This window comes from Anomaloglossus baeobatrachus, chromosome 3, assembly GCF_048569485.1.
Source record: "Anomaloglossus baeobatrachus isolate aAnoBae1 chromosome 3, aAnoBae1.hap1, whole genome shotgun sequence".
NCBI classification, from domain to species: Eukaryota; Metazoa; Chordata; class Amphibia; order Anura; family Aromobatidae; genus Anomaloglossus; species Anomaloglossus baeobatrachus.
In genome coordinates this window covers 393,469,565-393,492,971 of record NC_134355.1, presented here as the reverse complement: position 1 = coordinate 393,492,971, position 23,407 = coordinate 393,469,565, and the positions used below count along the sequence as shown (strand labels likewise).

The 23,407-nt window shown below is 42.7% G+C and overlaps 1 protein-coding gene across 2 annotated transcripts in view; it reads left to right on the top strand.

Moving 5' to 3' along the window:
• The window catches only part of COL19A1 (collagen type XIX alpha 1 chain), a 1,307,565-nt gene that overhangs the window by 850,332 nt on the left and 433,826 nt on the right, over positions 1-23,407 (top strand). For both annotated transcript variants that reach the window (XM_075340245.1, XM_075340246.1), the window contains exons 20-21: positions 7,381-7,422; positions 20,584-20,619. In XM_075340245.1, the coding sequence (XP_075196360.1) occupies positions 7,381-7,422; positions 20,584-20,619 (78 nt within the window). The remainder of the gene's footprint in view (positions 1-7,380; positions 7,423-20,583; positions 20,620-23,407) is intronic.

The following is a 23,407-nucleotide window of genomic DNA, read 5'->3' as shown; positions in this document are numbered from 1 at the left end:
TTTTGCAGAGAGTCCACTTGCATAGGTACGTCCTCGGCCTCCCGTGGCGTCCTGAGAGCGGGTTCTCTGGAAGGAAACGCAATATTGTTTACACGGTTTACAGCCGCCCATTTTTCCTGTCTACGTTCCGTCAAACGGGTATCAATGCGCACACAGTGCTGGAGAAACAGTTCAAAATCCCCTGGAGATTCGGAACGGGCTAACTCGTCCTTGATGGTACCGGACAAACCTTTTCTGAAAACAGACAATAAAGCATTGTTTCCCCAATCGGTGTCTACCACTAACCTCTTGAACTCAGTGGCGTATTCAACGACAGAACGCTTTCCCTGACGTAAGGAAAGGAGAGCCGCTTCAGCGGTAGCACGGCGATTCGGATCATCAAACATTTGCGCCATTGCATTCAGAAAGTCATCCAGGTGATTCAAACGGATGTCCCGATTCTCTATCATGGGATTAGCCCAAGCCAGTGCTCGTGAGGTTAATAACATGATGATACATAACACCTTTGACCGATCAGAACGGTAATAATCAGAATGTACATCGAAAAACAGTATACATTGGTTAACAAATCCACGGAACTGACTACGATCACCATTGAAACGGAATGGGGGTAACCTAGGCATACCGGCAGTTGATACGGACGTAGTGGGGACGGCTTCCTGAGCCTCCACTCTGACTTGCAAATCCTGTATAGCCGGCCCCAGTACCTGGTGATCATGGCCCAGCTGTGCCTCCACATCTCTAAGTTTATTCTGCACCGCCTCCATCTCCTGCTGCAGGGAGTTAATCATGGAGAAGAGCTGATCTACTCGTGTCTCAGTCATTGCCCCAGCGAAATCCTCTTATGGCCTGAGTATAATGTAATACTTATATATGTTCTGAGGATTTCGATAGCGTAGGGCAATGACAATCAGAGACGAGTTCTTGGTACAAGATATTTTATAATATGTAACCACGGTAGATACACAACGGAAAACACAGCGGTACAAATACACACAATACCTTCCCGAAACGGAGCGAAGGGAATTCCCGGGGCCACGCACCGGACTCCCCCAGGGAGACCACCAGAGCGAACCCCTATACAGGGACTGTCCGGCAATCACCCCGGAAGGCCTAAATGCGCAGCAGCCGGGACACAAGGGGCAAGCGGTAAAAGTCCAGGAGTGTCCATACGGAATGAATGTCCAGAGTGGTTACGAACCAGAGAGAACCGGGCAGAGTGCTGACCGAAGATGGCAGACGGAATCCGGGCACAGCTTGAGAAACCGGGTAAGGTCCAGTGTCGGTCGGTCGGTAGTCTTTAGGAGGATCCAAAGGCAAACAGGATTAGCAGCAGCAAAGCAGGAGCACACAGCAAGCAGTATACTCAGGCACTGGACTAGGCTTAGAGGCGGCCTTTTAAGCAGCTGGACAGGAAGTAGGGCAACAGAACAGTAAACGCCATGTTAACCGAGGGCAAGCTCATTCAAAAGAGAACTGGAAAACCTGGAAACCTGACAGTCCCCCACTTGGTGGCCAGATAATATAACATCATTACTTACAGCAAAGTTGGAACTGCAGCTGTATATTACCTAGGCCAAAAAATACTACTCCCCCTTTTTGTTAGGCCTTGCGTATTAGAGTTCCTGTCCCTGTATGATGTGCAGTTGAGCCTGATCTAATAGTATGGGTGTTGACTAATAGGCTGCGGGCTTGTCACTGTGCATCTGCATGTGTTAACAGCGCTCTATGCAAGCTATCAGTGTGCAGTTTTACCATCCAGCAATCGCCCCCTCCATGTTTGGAAGTGTGTTTGTGATTTGCTCCTCCTGCACCTGTGATGTCTCCACCTAGTGAGGGCTTAGCTCTATCCTGCTGGAGTGGTAGTTTTTGGCCAGGGTAATGTACAGCTGCAGTTCCATCTTTGCTGTAAGTAATGATATTTATTCCTCTTTTTTGTTGCTTTTTTATATCAGATAACAAAAACAAAAAAGTTAATAATCACTTAATCTGGGCTTTCTCTACACCATGGCCGCTGTTAAGCTGGGTTCACACTAAACGACAGCGACAACGACGTCGCTGTTACGTCACCATTTTCGGTGACGTAACAGCGACCTTGTAAGTCGCTGTTATGATCGCTGCTTAGCTGTCAAACACAGCAGAAGCAGCGATCATAACGTCGCTGTGCTACATGTGCAGAGAGCAGGGAGCCGCGCTTAGCGCTGGCTCCTTGCTCTCCTGCAGCACACATCGGGTTAATTAACCCGATGTGTGCTGCAGCTACATGTCACAGTTCAGAGAGCAGGGAGCCGCGCGCACTGCTTAGCGCTGGCTCCTTGCTCTCCTTGCTATAGTATACATCGGGTTAATTACCCGATGCATACTGCAGCCACATGTCACAGTGCAGGAGCCGGCACTGGCAGCAAGAGCGGCGGAGGCTGGTAACCAGCGTAAACATCGGGTAACCAGGGAAAGGTCTTCCCTTGGTTACCCGATGTTTACGCTGGTTACAGCTTACCGCAGCTGCCAGTGCCGGCTCCTGCTCGCTTCATTTCGTCGCTCTCTCGCTGTCACACACAGCGATGTGTGTGTCACAGCGGGAGAGTGACGACGAAAAAATGAAGCTGGACATTCAGCAACGACCGGCGACCTCACAGCAGGGGCCAGGTCGTTGCTGAATGTCACACACAGCGACAGCGACGGGACGTCGCTGCAACGTCACAGAAAATGGTGACGTAGCAGCGACGTCGTTGTCGCTGTGTGTGACACCAGCTTTAGTCTCCTCTATGTTGTATAACAATGGGTACTAGACTATGCATTACAGAAATGTCATAGCGCCACCTGATGTTCTCTGCATGAACCATCTCTAACAGGGTGCAAGTGGAAGTTCCCAGCTGATCAGTGATATAATTACAGCTTCTCTGATCATTTTCCAAGTGGAACTTTAGGGGTGAGGACCTGCAGTCATGCGACCCCTTGAACATACCAATGATCTTAATATTAGTGTGTAAAATGTTTACTGTGTGGTATTGCATAAGGTGTAAGTTATAATGATGTTACTGTAAAGATTACATGATATAGGGTCAAGTTGATGAGAGTTGTAGTGTAGAAACTGGCCAAACAAGGTGACTGATTCCCCTAAATAGAATTAGGTTCCACTGGGTTTGTGAGGGATTTAACCAAGCCAGAGTCAGGGAGGGGAGCGGGGTTTGAGTCTATATAGTGAACTGTATTTACTGGTTAAAGAGGAGTATTGTATAGTGTGCAGAGTGGGAAGTATGCCTGTTGGGAGCAGGCAGAGGTAATGAGCTGTTGTGAAGTACTAGGAAGCATGAACTAAGAGAAACGTTAATGGCGACAGAGGCTAATACTGGATCACGTGGGTGCAACTTATAGGCAAGTAGTCCTAGTCAAGAAGTGAGGCCAATGGTAGCTGGGAAGAAAAAGGGGACCCTGAAAGAGAAGCAATTTGCCTAGCTGGTGCCATAGAAAGAGGACTAATCTAAGTCTAAGCCTATGTGTGGTGGCCGCTAAGCGTGTGGCTTTGTGCTGTACAGAAGTTAAGACAAAGTGTGAAGCCTGCTATCTTTTGTACCAAATGCATTTTGGTTCTAGCATCCCATCTGGTGTCCTTATCCTAAAGAAAGAGTAGCTTAAGGAGGCAAAGGTGTTCATGGTAATGGCATTATACCACACACACAGCAATTTCCTGTAGCATGCCTTGGTGAGCAAAGAAGTGAAGCCCTTACCCCTGGCTGGCTACCATCAATTGTATTTACATCTAACAGGCACAAATACAGTTGAGTGCAGGCAGTGAGGGATTGATGGTCGGGGTGCAGGCGGTGAGCGGTTTTAGCGACTCACTGACACTGCTAAACTTTGTGCTTGTGCCCCAGCCATCAATGTAACAAAATGCCTGAGGCTGGAAGAATTTTAGCAATATCAGGGGTTTTTCTAAAAAAGGTACCCCCTCAGGAAGGCAAGAAGTAACACACTAAGCAGGTGCCTACCCTTCCTTCTGAGCACTACTACAACTCTAAAAGAAATATGTGCGTCATACAGAGTAGTACCTAAACAAAATGGTCCAGCATCTTGTATCAGTGCCCTTATAGCACAGCTCACTTTTCTCCTCCGTATTCCTTAACTCTTATCTGTCCAATAATAAGGACTTTTTTGCAGTGATCTGCCACTTAAATGTAACTCTTCCTACACCAATTTTTGCAATAGGAGAAAAACACTGGAGAAGGTAAAACAGTGACATTAAACAGTCCCATAAAAATATACAAATTTTATTAAAGATCATTAAAATATCAAGAACAAGCCTGACAGTAAACAGATAAAAATGTACAAATGTGTGACCATAGGTACAGAAATATAAAGAGTCAATTTTAATAACAATAAGACAATAAGGTCTATAGACGGCCGAACAGAACCCAATACAGGTACAATAACGAATAACGTTTGGAACACCATTCTAAGTCTGAACTGGGTGCAAAAAACCTAAAAAAACATCACTATGGGGAGATAAGGTATGCACACCAGTGACTATGTAAGGGGAATACATGGAATAGCAGAAACTGCTGTGTGAATACTGACTTGAAAAATCCAATAGCTATATGAAGAGTGAAAATGTGAAAAATGGAATCTGCATTACTGCCATGAACATATGAATCAAGAGAAATTTAGCTACTGAATTGATCAATGCAATAGAGCCCCAACACTACGCCAAAGTATTTCTCTACGTTGGGGTCCCTAGCTTGTGTGTGTCCTCTCATGCAGTTAAAAAACTTACCGTGTATGGGAAGCTGAGACCCAGGCTATTTATGCATATTATATGAATTGGCAATAGGTGTGGTTGGGGAGGGTTCACAAACGAAAAACTACTAACAATAACGAATAACGTTTGGAACACCATTCTAAGTCTGAACTGGGTGCAAAAAACCTAAAAAAACATCACTATGGGGAGATAAGGTATGCACACCAGTGACTATGTAAGGGGAATACATGGAATAGCAGAAACTGCTGTGTGAATACTGACTTGAAAAATCCAATAGCTATATGGAAGGGTGAAAATGTGAAAAATGGAATCTGCATTACTGCCATGAACATATGAATCAAGAGAAATTTAGCTACTGAATTGATCAATGCAATAGAGCCCCAACACTACGCCAAAGTATTTCTCTACGTTGGGGTCCCTAGCTTGTGTGTGTCCTCTCATGCAGTTAAAAAACTTACCGTGTATGGGAAGCTGAGACCCAGGCTATTTATGCGTATTATATGAATTGGCAATAGGTGTGGTGGGGAGGGTTCACAAACGAAAAACTACTAACAATAACGAATAACGTTTGGAACACCATTCTAAGTCTGAACTGGGTGCAAAAAACCTAAAAAAACATCACTATGGGGAGATAAGGTATGCAACACCAGTGACTATGTAAGGGGAATACATGGAATAGCAGAAACTGCTGTGTGAATACTGACTTGAAAAATCCAATAGCTATATGTCAGGGTGAAAATGTGAAAAATGGAATCTGCATTACTGCCATGAACATATGAATCAAGAGAAATTTAGCTACTGAATTGATCAATGCAATAGAGCCCCAACACTACGCCAAAGTATTTCTCTACATTGGGGTCCCTAGCTTGTGTGTGTCCTCTCATGCAGTTAAAAAACTTACCGTGTATGGGAAGCTGAGACCCAGGCTATTTATGCGTATGATATGGATTGGCAATAGGTGTGGTGGGGAGGGTTCACAAACGAAAAACTACTAACAATAACGAATAACGTTTGGAACACCATTCTAAGTCTGAACTGGGTGCAAAAAACCTAAAAAAACATCACTATGGGGAGATAAGGTATGCACACCAGTGACTATGTAAGGGGAATACATGGAATACTTTGGCGTAGTGTTGGGGCTCTATTGCATTGATCAATTCAGTAGCTACATTTCTCTTGATTCATATGTTCATGGCAGTAATGCAGATTCCATTTTTCACATTTTCACCCTTACATATAGCTATTGGATTTTTCAAGTCCGTATTCACACAGCAGTTTCTGCTATTCCATGTATTCCCCTTACATAGTCACTGGTGTGCATACCTTATCTCCCCAATACAGGTACGGCCCTGCCTAACATCGGAGTACGCTCCAAAATTAGCGCTTCCATATAACCAGTTATCCCTCCCTGACAGTAAAACCCTTTTACCAGGGCATCAGTAACAAGAAGGGCAAGGGGGGCATTAAAGTATATATGTACAGACGCAGGAGTACCAAAGTCCAGAAGTCAAAACAGACAAAAGTCACTTGAGATAGATTTAGGAATCTACTTTCATTTTACTAAATCCGAGCACCTGACATGGTCTGGGAAGTCAAAATCCAGCTCAAAGTAGCTTGCAAGCTTACAAGATGGGGCGACAATGTGTAATTATTTGTATATAGCATGTTATGTATTTATGTATTTTATTTATTTATATAAATTTATATGTATTTATAGCATATCATTTTATTTGTATGTAACAATAATGAATTGCCTATTATGATTAAAATGATTATGCCCTGAGGATAATTAGTTTTGCTTTACTGTTATATCATGAGAATAACATAAATATCATGGGAAATAGGTCGAACGCATTTAGACTTGTACTTTGGGTCTATTTTTTCTGCAATAACATGATTTTCTGCAATAAAGCAGATGAAACTTGACAAATGATCTTGTGTTTGTGCGATGAGATATGTCTGGTTTCCATCCCAAAGCGTTTGATTCAGGAGCCTCATTTGCATTTTAAAATAACTACAGTAAGCTACTTTTGATAAATTGTTTCCCAAACATGTTGTCATCTGTACTGCTCCAAACCGAGGTGTATGGATGTGTCAGCAGAATAATGTACTTTACATGAAAAAATAAACTGCTTGTCGAAGGCCACAAATTACTTTTTGCTGCTTCGATTTGTCACGTGCCGTTCACACAAAACCCTTCACACTGTGTTTTAACTTGAATCACCAGCCTTATGTATAATTTATCATTGGTGCTGTGTGTCCGTCAGTAACGTGTGTATTTAAAGCAATACAAGATAAGTAAATACAATGGAGAATTCTGCCGGGAAGAATAATGATCTTATCAGCCTCGTCCTTATTACATTTACTGCTGTTTCATAACAAATGCATATTTATGATGAATTCTAATTTGTCCAATGCAGGAACTTGATTAGTGTTTAATGTGTCGTTTATTCTTGTTTTGTACAGTCAACCCATCCTCATTATAGAAATTACAGCTCTTATCATCCCTGCTCCAAATACATTAGTTTGATGTTTTTTATTCTAAGCTCGCAGTGACTTGGTAAATGTTTTTTTTTTTTTTACAAGGATTATTCCAGTTGTTTTCTTATTGTTTTGATTTGTAGGGGGATGTCGGTCCAAGAGGATTGCCGGGCCTGCCAGGATCGGTAATTATATAACAGCGCAAATTAGGTTTCAAATTGTACAGCATGTGAAGTAGGTGCCATAAAATCCATAAGGTTTAGTGCCTAGCCAGCAGAGCAGGCAGGAACAAAGCTAATAAATACAGTCAAATGGCTTTCTGTAAAATCATTATTTTGAAACAAAATAGCCTAGTGTGGATGCTGTTCTGCATGGTTCATGATCATAAAACCACCGAAAAACTGTGTTGTCCTTAAGAAGTCTGCATAAGTAATACACTATTGTCAGGATTTCCAATACAAACCCCATCCCAGTCATGCTTTCCTATTCAGTCCACTGCTGCTCGTATAGTGTTAACTACAACTTTCATTCTAAAATTATATAATTTAAGTGTAACTATTAGAATCATTACTGGTTATTAATATTAATAGATTCAAAAGTAGAAATAGTACCAGCACAAATCCGTAAAATATTTTTTAATTTATTTAGGCATAAATGCAAGAAGGTAAGCGGATAAAAAATATTTAACCATTACAAGACAGGTACAAGTAACGCATTTCTGGCCCAATGTGGGTCTTAGTCTCAAGACTAAAGGCTGCTTTACACGCTGCGACATAACTCAAGCGATCTCGTTGGGGTCACGGAATTTGTGACGCGCATCCGGTCGCTTTAGCGATGCCGTTGCGTGTGACACCTTTGAGCGATTTTGCATCGTTGCAAAAATGTGCAAAATCGCTCATCGGTGACATGGGGGTCCATAATCAAATATCGTTGCTGCAACAGTAACGATGTTGTTCCTCATTCCTGCGGCAGCACACATCGGTACGTGTGACACCGCAGGAATGAGGAACCTCTCCTTACATGCCTCCCGCCCACAATGCAGAAGGAAGGAGGTGGGTGGGATGTTCATCCCGCTCATCTCCGCCCCTCCGCTTCTATTGGGCGGCGGTTCAGTGACGCAGCTGTGACGTCGCTGTGACGCTGAACAAACTGCCCCCTTAGAAAAGAGGTGGTTTGCCGATCACAGCAACATCGCAGGACAGGTAAGTAGTGTGATGGGTCTGGGCAATGTTGTGCACCACGGGCAGCAATTTGCCCATGTCGCACAACCGATGGGGGCGGGTACCCACGCTAGCAATATCGGTGCCGATATCACAGCGTGTAAAGCGGCCTTTAGGGTGGCGTTACATGCACCGATTTTTCATGCGATCACATGAGTGATTTCACCCGCCCCCGTCGTTTGTGCATCACGGGCAATTCATTGCCCGTGTCGCACAAAGTCGTTAAACCCCCGTCACACGTACTTACCTCCCTAACGACGTCGCTGTGGGCGGCGAACATCCTCTTCCTAAAGGGGGAGGGACGTTCGATGTCACAGCGACGTCACACAGCGGCTTCCCAATAGAAGCGGAGGGGCGAAGATGAGCAGGACGTAACATCCCACCCACCTCCTTCCTTTCGCATTGCCGGCGGGACGCAGGCAAGCTGTGTTCGTCGTTCCCGAGGTGTCACATGGAGCGATGTGTGCTGCCTCGGGAATAACAAACAACCGGCGCGCAAAGGGAGGAACGACTTTATGAAAATGAACGACGTGCAACGAGTAACGATAAGGTGAGTATTTTTGCTCAATCACAGTCGTTTGTAGCTGTCACACGCTACGACATCTCTAACGATGATGGATATGTGTCACGGAATCCGTGACCCCGATGACATATTGCCCGATATATCGTAGCGTGTGACGCCGCCCTTAGTGCCCTGTTGGGCCAGAAACACGTTACCTGTACCTGTGTTGCACTGGTTATATATTTTTTTTTCATTCATTCTTCCTTTTGTGCAATTTTGTACTAAATAAATTCAATTTTTTTTTACTAATTTGTACTGGTACTATTTCTACTTTTGAATTGTCCATGGAGCTGCCCTACACCGTACACTTTATCAGGTGAGCTGAAATGCCATTCTCTAATATTAATAAAGACAAAACATTATGATGTCACCTTAAAACTACATTTCAAAATAAATTAGGGATTGTATAATACTGTATACTAAGGGGTACTTTGCACACTACGACATCGCAGGTGCGATGTCGGTGGGGTCAAATCGAAAGTGACACACATCCGGTGTCGCTGTCGATATCGGAGTGTGTAAATCATTTTTGATAAGATTAACGAGCTCAAAAGCGTCGAAATCGTATCATCGGTGTAGCGTCGGTCATTTCCATAATTTCGGAAGGACCGATGTTACAATATTGTTCCTCGTTCCTGCGGCAGCACACATCGCTGTGTGTGAAGCCGCAGGAGCGAGGAACATCTCCTACCTGCGTCCTGCGTCTCACGCCGGCTATGCGGAAGGAAGGAGGTGGGCGGGATGTTTACGTCCCGCTCATCTCCGCTTCTATTGGCCGCCTGCCGTGTGACGTCGCTGTGACGCTGCACGACACACCCCCTTAGGAAGGAGGCGGGTCGCCGGCCAGAGCGACGTCGCAGGGCAGGTAAGTCCATGTGAAGCTGCCGTAGCGATAATTTTCGCTACGGCAGCTATCACAAGAGATCGCAGCTGCGACGGGGACTATTGTGCTCGGCATCGCAAGCATCGGCTTGCGATGTCGTAGTGTGCAAAGTACCCCTAAAGGGGATTTCCAGGATTACATTGGGCAGCCATTGTACATGTGACCTGGCTCTTCATTGCTGTTCTAATGTTTTAATCAAAAATTGCTGTTCTAATTTATATGCAAATGAGATTTAAGTGCTCTGGGCATGATCAAAGCATTTCCGCACCCAGGCTCATATTCCTTTGCTTGAGTGACAACTCACTAGCTTGACTAAGCAGTTAGTGAACTGTCAGTCAAGCAGAAGAAGATGGAGTTAAGCAGGGAGACAGGTTTGGTAAGTGTTCTGCTCATGCCCAGAGCACTTAAAACTCATTTGCATATTAAATAAAACAACAATTTGTCAGTCATGGAGCAGAAGATTGCATCAGTAACGGTATGAATAACATTAATTTTTAGAGGTCAACATGACAAGGTTTTTTAATCAGGAACTTAAGGATTTTAGTAGATGGTGTTGTTACTTACTACGAAGTATGCTAAAACATTGACGATATCCCGTAAATGTAAAGTAAGTGTACAATTGGTGAGGATACAATTCACTTTAAGTTAGATCACAATTGAAAGATCAGGATTCAGCTATATGATGCTTTCAGTTTAATTTTTACATACAAGTGTTACATACTCATGTAAGCTCATTAACATGCTGTTTTCTCTGTGCCATGTAGAGAACAGTACTGGCAATGGAAGTTTTGTATATTCAGTTGAGTGGTGTGCCCACTGCCTATTCAGACATGTTTTTTTACCATGCTGGGCAGTGCCATTACTGTTCAGCTTAGCTGAATAAATGTGTATGCTACTTATTGTTTTTGCTGGGCAGTTGAAATTAGGGGCCAGTCAGCAAACCAATCAAAGGCAGGTACTGTGATGATAGTGATCACAACATGGCGCTAGACACTACTTGCATGCAGTAAATGTATAGTAGTGAGACAGACCGAGATCATAAACCAGAAGGGCACAACAGTACATGGGGGGCCGATAGAGACGAGGTCAAGATACAAGCCGAAGGTCAGGGTTCCAGGAGAGTATGCACAAAATACAGTAAACAGGCAGGGACATGGTCAGGAGGAAGTCCGAGGTCAGCAGCCGGGAAGTCCCAACAGAAACAGGGGAGGACAGGCAGAGATGGGTAAACAGCAGTCCGGAGTTGAGATATCAAGATCTGAACACTGCGCACCACAGGAGCCAACAGCACAACTGTAAACAGGAATTATGACTGGCGGCGTCCTGAGCTAACAGGCTCCCTAATGAAGCAGAGGAATCAGCAGGAACAAAAAGCATCTGCAAGAGCACCTCCCAGAACCAGCGTGAAACACAGTGCTTGTGAAACAACCAGCAGAGCATTCATCCTGCAAAATGCTCTGCACCATAAGCAACATATACCGGCTCTGCAGGAGAGCATAGCAGAACGAAACAGAATGTTCTGCACATCGGAATCGTGACAGGTACTTTGATCAGGGTCCTTGACTCCCTATTTAAACCTTCCTTGCTCACTTACTCCCTGACAATTATAAGTTCTTTTCTACTCTGGTATTCTGTATACTGTTGTATACTGTGCTACTTGACACAGCTTGATCTGTTTTGTCTCATTTTTGGATTGGTACCTGTTTCTGACCCTGGACTGCATCCCTACCTACTTTTTATGTCCTTTGCTTCATCCCTCTTTTACTGACACAACTTATCGTCTATTCTTTGCCAATTCACTCCAAGAGTTACCAGGTGTCCTGTACACAAAAATCAGGGTGTCCTGTTATAAATCCAGAAAGCCAGGGTGCTCTGAGACACGCTATGTGGACTAGTTAATGCCAAGTTTGTCCATGGAAGCCTCATTTAGAGTTATGAAATTTGCAAATACAGATCCCCCTATCAACAACAGACATTAACCTACAGCTTTTGGATTTAGGACATAAATAAAATGCCCTAATGTATCAAGGTCCCTGTCAGCAACATATAGGCTTGCGTGTAGTAATTGGTTAATGCCAGTTTAGCTATATCATTTTGGCCTACAACTTTTGTACAGATTTAATATTACTAAAGCCACAAAATGACACACATTCTGGCTGAAATTTACTTCGCAGCAGATTTTCTTTTCTGACTCAATAACCTTTATTTCTGATAGAAATTAAAAAGAAAAGTTTTGGGGGGTTTTGCAGTTAAAACTCATAATAAAACTCTCATTACAGAAAAGTTTGAGAATTAAGGACGTTGTAACTGAGGGATAAAGATAGTTAAATAAAAGGTTGGCCATGTTGGCTGTAAGAGCAGAATGCCAGCCTAGTGCTTAGAATCACAGTGGGACCTCCACGTTGGCAGTAACGATATGTTAAGCTTATCTGTATTTCATGCAATTTCCATCTGGCATCAAATCTCAGACAAAACCCATTATTGAGATCTCTTCTGTTTAAAATGGTGTTATCAGGTCTAGTATCCAATTCCATGGTCAAGCTTATTTAGAGGCAAAATGTAAATTGGTCCCTGTAGAGATATCATTGCATAATAATTACTAAATTATATGAGGCTTAGCAGATCTGAATTTCTGTGATTTTCTATCAAAGGTGTAAAACTTCTATTTTCCATACTTGAAGTGCATATTGAGGTTTTGTTAGTTTTTGGTTTACAGAACAAACTGCCAAATTATTTTCATTAGTCCTGAAAAGCATATTTATTGAATGACATGTCCTTATGGCATTGTTATTAATGTGGCCACTGTTTTATGTTAGACAAGATTTTGCTTAAAAAAATAAGACAATACGGGTAGAAAATAAATTGGTTGAAAGGAATGTTTTAGTCCTCTAACAATGTTTAGTAGTTTATAAAACTATTTTGGATAAATGTTGAGATCCGATGTAGTAATTTGTTGCTGTTGGCTACAGACCATCAAATTTATAGTAAAACAATAGACAACAATGTTGCTTGTTAATTATCAATTCATAACAATTTTCAGATGATTTTGAAGTTCTAGTAAAATTTTGTAAGAAATATTGGCACAAGTTTTTATTCAGACTCCTTTAGTGCTTTGTAAGATGCTACAATAAGATATGGTACTGCATGAAAATCAACTGTACTCTTTTAAATTTTTCTTCTAATGGATAAAATATACAGAATTTTTTTGATTATTTTATAATATATATAAGAAGATGAGAACCTGAGTCCGCACGCTGCACAACATCCTTCGTTGAGCCGTATGTTGTGCAGGCTTGATCTAACAAATAACAAGGACCATCTGGCCTGTGTTGGAGTTAGACATTTAGCTAAATTTTTATGGTCAGTTACCACAGTAACTTGATGAATGAACTGCCCCCTCCAAAAAATGTCCCATTCCTCAAAGGCTACTTTGACTACCAGTAGCACATGATTCCCCACATCATAATTTCTTTCAGCAGATAAAAAATTTTACTAAAAAAAAGCCCATGGCTTCAAATTGGTCACTTTTGGGATCCTGAGATAAAATGGCTACTACTCTTACCTCAGAAGCATCCACCTTCACAATGAAAGGTACTTGAAGATCAGGTTGGATTAGAACAGAAGCAGACATGAAATGTTCTTTCAATTTTGCAAAAGCTTCAGTAGCATCTGGTTGAGATCTGCCTCCTTGAATGTGAGGTCAGTGTCATGATTGACTCCTGGCTCAGCTGGAGCTGAGCCTTTTTTTTAGTTTCACTTCTGATGCAAGTCACGTTAGGGGTTAATCCTTTCTGCCTCGTTCTGGAGGTCAGGCTGCTTTATTAGGGCACTGTTTCTCTTGGACTTCGCCAGTGATACTTCTGGCTCTGCTGTGTTTTGCTCTTGAGTGACCTGTTGTCTGCCCTGCCCCCTCCTGACCTCTGTGTTCACCTGACCTGTTAACCTCGTCTGTTGTCTGTTTCCATCAGTGTCTCTCCCGCTGTCTCCCTGTTCGTTCCTTATCTGTTTACCTTTATTCTGTCTTGTCTTCCCACTCCCCCTCGCTTCTAGGCTCTGATTTCCCGGCTACTGATCATTTGCTTCCCTCTGACTACGTTTAGACTTTGCCCTTGTGTACTTACAAGACCTCTTGTTGTGACACGGCTTTCTGACGATTCTACTGCCATCTGGTGGGCTTGACTAGTATTACCTCTGCTAGGGAATTCCCTACTCATACGTTTCCTCCACTTTTACGCCCCCTAGTGGTTTACCAGCTAACTACCTTCTCAGATAGTTTCAGGAATCCTCTCAGTCCCACATTACTGCACTGTACTGCTATTGTACATCTTAGAGTACAGCGTGACAGTCAGTAAGTGGTTTAACAATCTGGGAAACATCTGTAATAAATTTCCTATAAAAGTTGGCAAATTCCAGAAAAGGTTTCAACCCCTTCAGATCACCTGGTTGAACTCAATCTGTACCTTCCCAGGATCCATCAGCTGATAAAATGAAGCATAAGAATGCAATTTCCTAAAAAGAAAAAATATATATTTCTCAATTTTAGCAAGCAAAAAATTGTCCCTCAGTCTTTGTAATACTATCCGAACATGTTCCTGGAAAGAAACCAAATCAGGGAGAAATAATTAAAATGTCTTCAAGGTAAACCACAACAAATCTTCAATGCAATCGGAAAACATATAATTCATAAAGTTCATTGGTTAACTCATCTGGCATGATCAGAATTTTGAATAAACCCTCAGACATAAGAAATTCTGTTTTTCACTCATCACCCTACTTGATGCATGTCAATTTGGATGCCCCTCTAAGGTCTAGCTTTGAAAACCACTCAGATTATAAAAGTCAAAGATGAGTGGAGGTGGGTATGTATTCTTGAGGGTGATTTTGTTCAGGTCTCAGAAATCGAGGCATAATGAAGGCCACATCTTTCTTTTTTCACAAAGAAAAATCCAGCAGCTACAGGAGAGGAGGAAGGATGGATATGACCAGCGTCAGACTGGCTACCAGAGGAACTGCAGTAATGCCAGTCCTGGCAGCGGTTACCTGCATTGAACTCCGGAGCTCTCACCTGAGCTCCGGAGTGGAGCCTGGACTGAGCTGCGGGTTTGCAGGACTGAACTGTGAGCGTCAACTGATTCCTCAGCTATCCCAGTTCAATCCATGACAGCTGAGGACAGGCCAGGCTGCACTCTGCAGCTCAGGTGAGAGCTCCAGAGTTCAATGCAGGTAACCGCAGCCAGGACTGGTATTACCCTGCGGTTTCTGGTAATACCAGTCCTGGCTGTGGTAACATGTATTCAGCTGTGAACTGGATGGGTTGCACTCCGGAGCTCAGTTGAGAGCTCCGGAGTTCAGTGCAGGTAACCGCGGCCAGGACTGGTATTACTGCAGTTCCTCCAGTAGACAGTCCGACGCTGGATATGACCCTTTCGTAAACTTTCGGTCATATCATTTTCATGGTAGGGCAAGCTTTAAGTGATATGTGATTTAGCATTAGGGACAAGACTAAAAGCACAATTATAGGGATAATGGGGATATAGTATCTCCTGCTGCTATTAAAAGAACGCATCTCTGATTCTCCGAAGTCTTTCAGGGTCCCTGGCAGACCGTCCTGACAAGCAGAGCATATTTGTACAAATTTTAAACTCTGCTTATAGCAACTGGGACGCCACTTAACAATTTCCTTGTGAATTAAATTAATTACAGGATTATTAATAAGTTGCCTTGGAAGTCCCAATACTACCCCAGCAGATAAGTTATCCGATATAAAACAGGAAATAGATTCAGAGTGAAGTGCTCCCACTTGGAGCATGAACGCCAAGATTCTGAGGCAGTAGTGCTTTGTCAACAGCAAAAATGTGAATGGATTTTTCCAGACTAACTGTCCATAATCCTAATTTCTGAACCAGTCTCAAGTCAATATAGTTCACTGCACACCTGTAGTCAATGAGCAACAATCTGGCCAACAAATAGTTCTTGAAGGACAAAAAAGTATTAAGCTGAATTGTATCAGAGGAGAAAAAAGGTACCTGAAAGTCTAGGTGACTTCTTTGATAATCCCCCAGACATAGGCATTTTCTTAATGACTAGCCTCCTCTAATGAATCAGGAGGAGCATGGAGAGTCAGAGCATCCTTAAGACCTTTGGAAAGACCCCTTTGGATTTGACACCTGAGGGCTGCATTGTTCTACTGAACCGTAGAGAACCATTGCTGGAATTCAATACAATAATCCTCAGCCGTGTGGCTTCCCTGTGTCATGATCTTTGCCTCAGTGACCTGTATTCTGTCAGGTTCATCATAAATTACACCTGAGAAGTCAAAAAAGTCATAGACAGAAACCCATTCTGGGGCCTGTAGAACCAAAGAAGCAGCTCAGATCTGAGATGTCCCCTAGGCTTCACTCTTGGCTGTTAGAGGCAGATGATGGCTGAATAAAATAGCCATCATCTGCTGGCAACAATGCCTGGTCAGAGAGAGCCAACATATGTTGTAATTGTACGTCACATGTTGGTATGGGGTTAAAAGCCCATAGTTGTTGTGGTCAGTAGTGAACATGTGACTAAGCTTCTGCTGCTGTCCAAAGAGACACATTGGAGTACTTTGGATGAGATTTACTATGCTAAATACCACAATATTTTGGCTCATTTTGTGCCAAGAAATATATTGTGGTAAAATTATTGTTTTATTTACTTTTGCCCAACATTTAATTTTTGAAAAATGTCTAGAGAAAGGAGCATGTAAAAAATGCACCAAAATTACACAAGCCTTTCAAGCTAACTAGTGGACTAAAGTAAGACGACCAATAGGTGCTCTTTTAAAGGGAAAATGTTTAACATATCTAGAAAGCCTACATGATGTCATTCAGAGTCTGCCTGGTTTAGTTTTAAGCTTTTAAATTAATGCAGTTAAAATAAATCTCTGCCCACTGAGCTGCATGTAACCCAGTGCATCCCTATGAACTGAAACTGTCACTTAAGAGGTAAAGGGATTTTCCAGCTTTAATTCTTTTAGTCTAATGCGGGCGTCACACAATACGATCTATTGTGTGATCGCACGAGCGATCGTATCCGCCCCTGTCGTTTGTGCGTCACAGGCAAATCGCTGCCCGTGTCGCACAAAGTCGTTAAACCCCCGTCACACGTACTTACCTGCTGAGCGATGTCGCTGTGGGCGGCGAACATCCACTTCCTGAAGGGGGTGGGACGTTCGGCGTCACAGCGACGTCACACAGCTGCCGGCCAATAGAAGCCGGAGGGGCAGAGATGAGCAGGACGTAAACATCCCGCCCACCTTCTTCCTTCAGCATTGCCGGCAGCCGCAGGTAAGCTGCAGTTCATCGTTCCCGGGGTGCCACACGGAGCGATGTGTGCTACCCCGGGTACGATGAACAACTGGCACAAAGAAAAATAAATGATTTTTAAAAAATAAACGACGTGTAAACGATACACGATTTGTAACCAATTTGAGATCGTCCTGAGATGCTCGTAGGTGTAACACGAAACGACGTTGCAAACGATGCCGGATGTGCGTCATGAAAACCGTGACCTGGACGACATATTGCACGATAGATCGTCTCATGTGACGCCCGCATAAGGCAATCTTTGTGTTAAAATAAGAAAATAAGCTTTATTTACCCTCTGCTACGCTAGAGCTGACCATACGCTGCTTTTCCCAGTCTTTGTTATCATGGTTTCAGCAGTCACAACTACAAAATTACTGGATTGGGGAAGATAAGTAAAGATTATTTTCAAATCTAATATATAAAGCTGAGTGTATGTGTGTTTGTGTGTCTGTGTGTATGTCTGTATGTGTATGTATGTGTATATGTCCACTAAAGGAATTCGCACCGTTGCATTTACAATCACAAAATTTTGCACAACCACTTCATGTGACTCAGGGAACGTCATACACTATGTTTTGAGGGGAAAATTTAACTTTACAGTTATTTGCCCAAAAAACCTGCTTACATTAAAGTCAATGGAGCTGGGAGATATGGGTCATTAACAGGAGCTCTGATTGGTTGCTATAGGCAATAAATGACATTCTTAGTATATTAGGCTTATGTGTGATGCAATATGATCTCAGTAGAGACAGACACACGCAGAGACAGACACACACATAGACAGATACACACAGAGACAGAGACACACAGAGACAAACACACACAGACACACACACACAAAGAACACAAAGAAACATAGACACACAGAGACACACAGCCACACACACATAAACACACATACATAGACATACAGAGACACAGAGAGGCAGACAGAGATACACAGAGGCACAGAGACACAGACACACAGAGACAGACACACACAGAGAGAGACACACAGACACACAGAGACCGACACTCAGAGACAGAGACACACACAGAAACACGGACACACACAGAAAGACACAGACACACAGAGACAGCGACAGACATATAGACAGAGACACAGACACACAGAGACAGACACAGAGTAAGACAGCGACATACAGACAGAGACACACAGAGACAGAGACACACAGAAACAAACACAGAGACAGAACACAAATACACAGAGACAGAGACACACAGAGACACACACACAAACACAGAAACAGACAAAGAGACATGCAGAGACACAGACTCAAAAAGACACAGACACAGAGACACACACAGAGACAGACACACACAGAGACAGACACACACAGAGACAGACACACACAGAGACAGACACTCAGAGACAGAGAGACATACAGAGACACATAGACACAGAGAAAGACACAAAGACACACAGAGACAGCAACAGACACATAGACATAGACACACAGAGACACACAGACAGAGACACAGACACACAGAGACAGACACAGAAACAAACACAGAGACAGAACACAAATACACAGAGACAGAGACAAACACACAGAAACAGACAAAGAGACATGCAGAGACACAGACTCAGAAAGACACAGACACAAAGACACAGAGACAGAGACAAACAGAGACAGACACACACAGAAACAGACACACACAGAGACAGACACACACAGAGACAGACACACACAGAGACAGACACTCAGAGACAGAGTCACATACAGAGACACAAAGACACAGAGAAAGACACACAGAGACAGCAACAGACACATAGACATAGACACACAGAGACACACAGACAGAGACACACAGAGACACAGACACATAGACAGACACACAGAGACACAGATACACATAGACAGACACTGAGAGACAGAGACACAGAGAGAGACACAGATACACAGAGACAGACACAAAGACACAGAGACAGACACACAGAGACACATAAAGACAGAGATACACAGAAACAGACACACACACAGACACACAGAGACCGTCACATAGACAGAGACAAACACATAGACAGAGACACAGGGAGATAGAGACACAAAGAGACAAAGATACAGACATACAGAGACAGACACACAGAGTCAGACACACACAGGGACAGAGACACATAGAGATAGGGACACACACAGAAACAGAGACAGACACAAACACACAGAGACACACAGAGACAGATACACAGAAACAAACATACACAGAGACATGCACAAAGAGACACTGACACACAAAGACAGAGACACACAGAGACAGAGACACACAGAGAAAGAGAGAGGCAGACAGAGAGGGAGATAGACAGCAGAGAGGGAGACAGTCAGGCAGAGAGGGAGACAGACACTCTGAGAGGGAGACACACAGTCAGAGGGAGACTGGGAGAGAGGATAAGTGAGAGAGACAGAGACAGAGACACACTTATTTACTATTCCAGGCAACGCCGGATACTACAGTTAGTTTAAGTCCTAATTTATACTAGCAAATTTCAAAACATAATGAGTGCAAATTCGCTATATAGAAGTCAGTCAGCACTCTTATGCTGACCATTCTTAAGGGGTATTATAAACTTACAGGAACTATGTCTTGTGGAAAAATAATATTAATCTGCAAATATGGTGTAAAACTGCAGGATAATAGCATTCTGAACCTGCCCAGTGCCTAACATTAAACTCTGCTGCCAGGATAAAATGAACTTTAATTCTCCAGGCAGCATTTGGGTTCCAGCACAGATTCAGTCACTGCTCTGTGTATGAAGAGTGGTGGTTGTAACTGCATCACCCGCACTGACTGACAATTGGTTCTTATGATGAACAGCTGCCTGTCAGTGTGGGGGCATGGTTACAGCGACCGCTCTCCATACACAGAGCAGTAATTGTCTTGTGTCGGCGGCACTGCCCACAAGACTGAAACCAGAATGCTGCTGGGAGTAATAAAGTTAATTTCCTCCTGGCAACAGGGATTAATCTGCCAGTGTGGGGTAGATTCAGAATGCTATTACGTTGAAGATTAACCCCCACCCTGCAGTTCAACAGCATTTTTCTATGGGACAGATTCCCTTTAAAGGGACAGAAACATTGTCAATAAAATCCTTCTGTCATCATACGGCCGGTCATTGGCAGCACATATATTTCCAAAGGCATATACTGTTGACAGCAATGGATCTGATTAGCTGACAAATGAGAGTTTAGCTTATTCTTCCAACTAATCAGTGTTGTTAAAGATACAAAGAAACAGAGTTTTAAAGTTTTCCTTTATGTAAAGCATTCATTTTTTATTGTTTTGATTTTCTTAAATGGGAAGGAATTTGTATGCAATGACTATTCACCCCATCTCTCTTACAGACCGTGTCTGACACAAAAGGAGAAAAAGGTGACCCTGTGAGTAAGAAAGAGACATATTATTTATGCTACAAATTGTATCATTTATAGAATGGTTTCAGATTTAACATTTTTACCATTGAAAGTGAATCAATTAATCTGTTTCAAAATGTAATGTGTTTTTATGGATTATTGAATTTTCTTGCAAGTATTTCAAAACAGCTGCAGTGATGCAGGACTTCTTAAATGACAGAGATTGTTTGATTAGAAAATAATCAATGGCAAACGCTCAAATGAATTCTTCTATCTCAATCCAAGTTCCAATGGCTGGGTGAAGCTCTGTTTTGTAGATTCGAGTAAATAAAAATATCTTGTAAATCTTAGGGGCAGTCTTCTATTGGAGCTACATATAAGTTGATGATATTTCTGTTCATCTTTTCACACAGGCAGCATAACTAAATTATTGAGAACATAATACATATTTTATTTTATTTAAAAAGTAAAAGGTTTATTTAGTTTTATGTAAGTAAAGCTTTACCCATTCCCAACACAGAGCAGGATCTAGGTGTGTGGACCTGGCACCTATCTCTAGCAGCAGCGATCAGAGCAAGCTACAGTCTTTGCTGTTTAACAGCAACCTAAGGGCATGCACTATACTAGGGGGTTCAAACTCGGCTGGGTATATGGATCACACAGAGAAAAATGTTGAATTTGGATGGTCACATTCTTTGCAGGACAAAGTAACATTTGTAGTGATATCATAAATATTTTTTTCTATACACTTTTTGAGCACTTTTTTTTAATGTTTTTCGACTGTTTATTTTCTTTTTTTTTAAACTGCATTCACTGTATGGGTTATGGTACAGTTTTATAGCTTGGGTCATTACAGACGTGGTGATAGCAAAGATGCACTTTTTTATTTTGTCTATATATAAAACAGCAATTTTAGTGGTAAAAAAAATATACTGCTTTCTTTTAAAATTTCTTTTACAGATTTATTTTTACAATGTATTTCCTACTTGTAAGTTATATTGTTTTACAATTAGCACCATATAGAAAGTTTGGACAACATCATTTTGTAATGTTCCCCATCATGGTCCTCATCTTGTAGTAAAGTGCCCATCCTGGTCCTCATCTTGAAGTAATGTTCCCATCCTGGATCCTATTTTGTAGCTATGTCCCCGATTCTAGTCCTCATCTTATAGTAATGTCTCCATCGTGGCCCTATCTTCTAGTAATGTGCCCATCCTGGTACTCATCTTCTAGTAATGTGCCCTTCCAAGTCCTCATTTTGTAGTAATCTCCCCATTCCTAAGTCTTTCTTGTAGTAATGTTAACCATCCTGGTCCCATTCTTGTAGTAATGTGCCCAATCCTGTTCCTCATGTTGTAGTAATGTGCATATCCTGGGGTCGTACTGTTCCAATCCTGGTCCTTATCTTGTAGTAATGTGCCTTATCCTGGTCCTCAACTTGTAATAATGTGCCCTATCCTGGTCCTCATCATGTAGTAATTCGCCATCCTAATCCTTATCTTGTAGTAATGCACCATCGTGGTCCTCATCTTGTGATAATGTCCCATCCTGGTTCTCATCTTGTAGTAATGCCTTGTCCTGGTGCTCATATTGTAGTAATTCGTCATCCTTGTCCCTATATTGTTGCACTGTCCCCATCCTGACCCTTATCTTGTATTAATGTGCCCCATACTGGTCCTCATCTTGTAGTAATGCCTCATCCTGATCCTCATATTGTAATAATGCCCCAACCTGGTCCCCATCTTGGAATGTTCCCATCCTGGTCCTATTCTCACAGTAATGTTCCCATCCTGCTCCCCATCTTGTAGTAATGCCCCATTCTGGTCCCCGTGTTGTAATAATGTTCACATCCTGGTCCTCATCTTGTAGTAATGTTGTCATCTTGTAGTAATGTCCCCATCTTGGTTCTGATCTTGTAGTATTGTGCCCCATCCTAGTTCTCATCTTGTAGTTTTGTCCCCCATCCTAGTCATAATATTGTAGTAATGTCCCCATCCTAGTCCTCATCTTGTAGTAAAGTGCCCCATCTTGGCCCTCATCTTATATAAATTATCCATCCTGATCCTCATCTTGTTGTAATACCCCATCCTGGTGCCTATCTTGTTGAAATGTTCCCACCCCTTCTTGTAGCATGGTCCCATCTTGTAGTAATGTCCCCTATTGTGTTACTTTTCACATACACATAAAATAAATTCTTCTCACCTGTTCTCCATTCCCTCAGCATCCTCATTTCTGCACATTTATCATGCAGACACCGTAGACCTCTTGACAATCACGGCCCTTTACAGAGGGCCTCTGACATCAGCGCTTTACTGTTGTTGAATGTGCGTCCTTGGACGCACGTTCAATTGAAATGTATTATTGTAAGACAAGCTCTCTGCACAGCTATACCAATGCCAGCAGCTGGCCAATCAGAGGCCAGCAGCTGACATAATATGCCGACATCAGTTGCTGGCCTGTGATTGGCTGGCATTTGTATAACTCTGCAGAGAAATTGTCTCTATGCGGTAATGCACTTCAATTCAATTTGCCTCCAAGGGCGCACATTTAACTGAAATAATGCACTGATGTCATTGACCCTCTACACCAGACCACAATCGTCAAAGAGTCTACAGTACCTGTTAGCCGGATGAAGCAGCCTCAGGGGCTGCATTTGGCCTGTGAGCCGCGTGTTTGAGACCCCAGTAACTATACAGTAAATGAAGCTGTGCTGTACAGACTCCCTTTCCTGCATACATCCAGCTACTACAGGAAGTTCCTGTAGGTGTGCCTGTTGTAAGTCCCAACTGTTCTAAAACAATTCAAAAAATATATA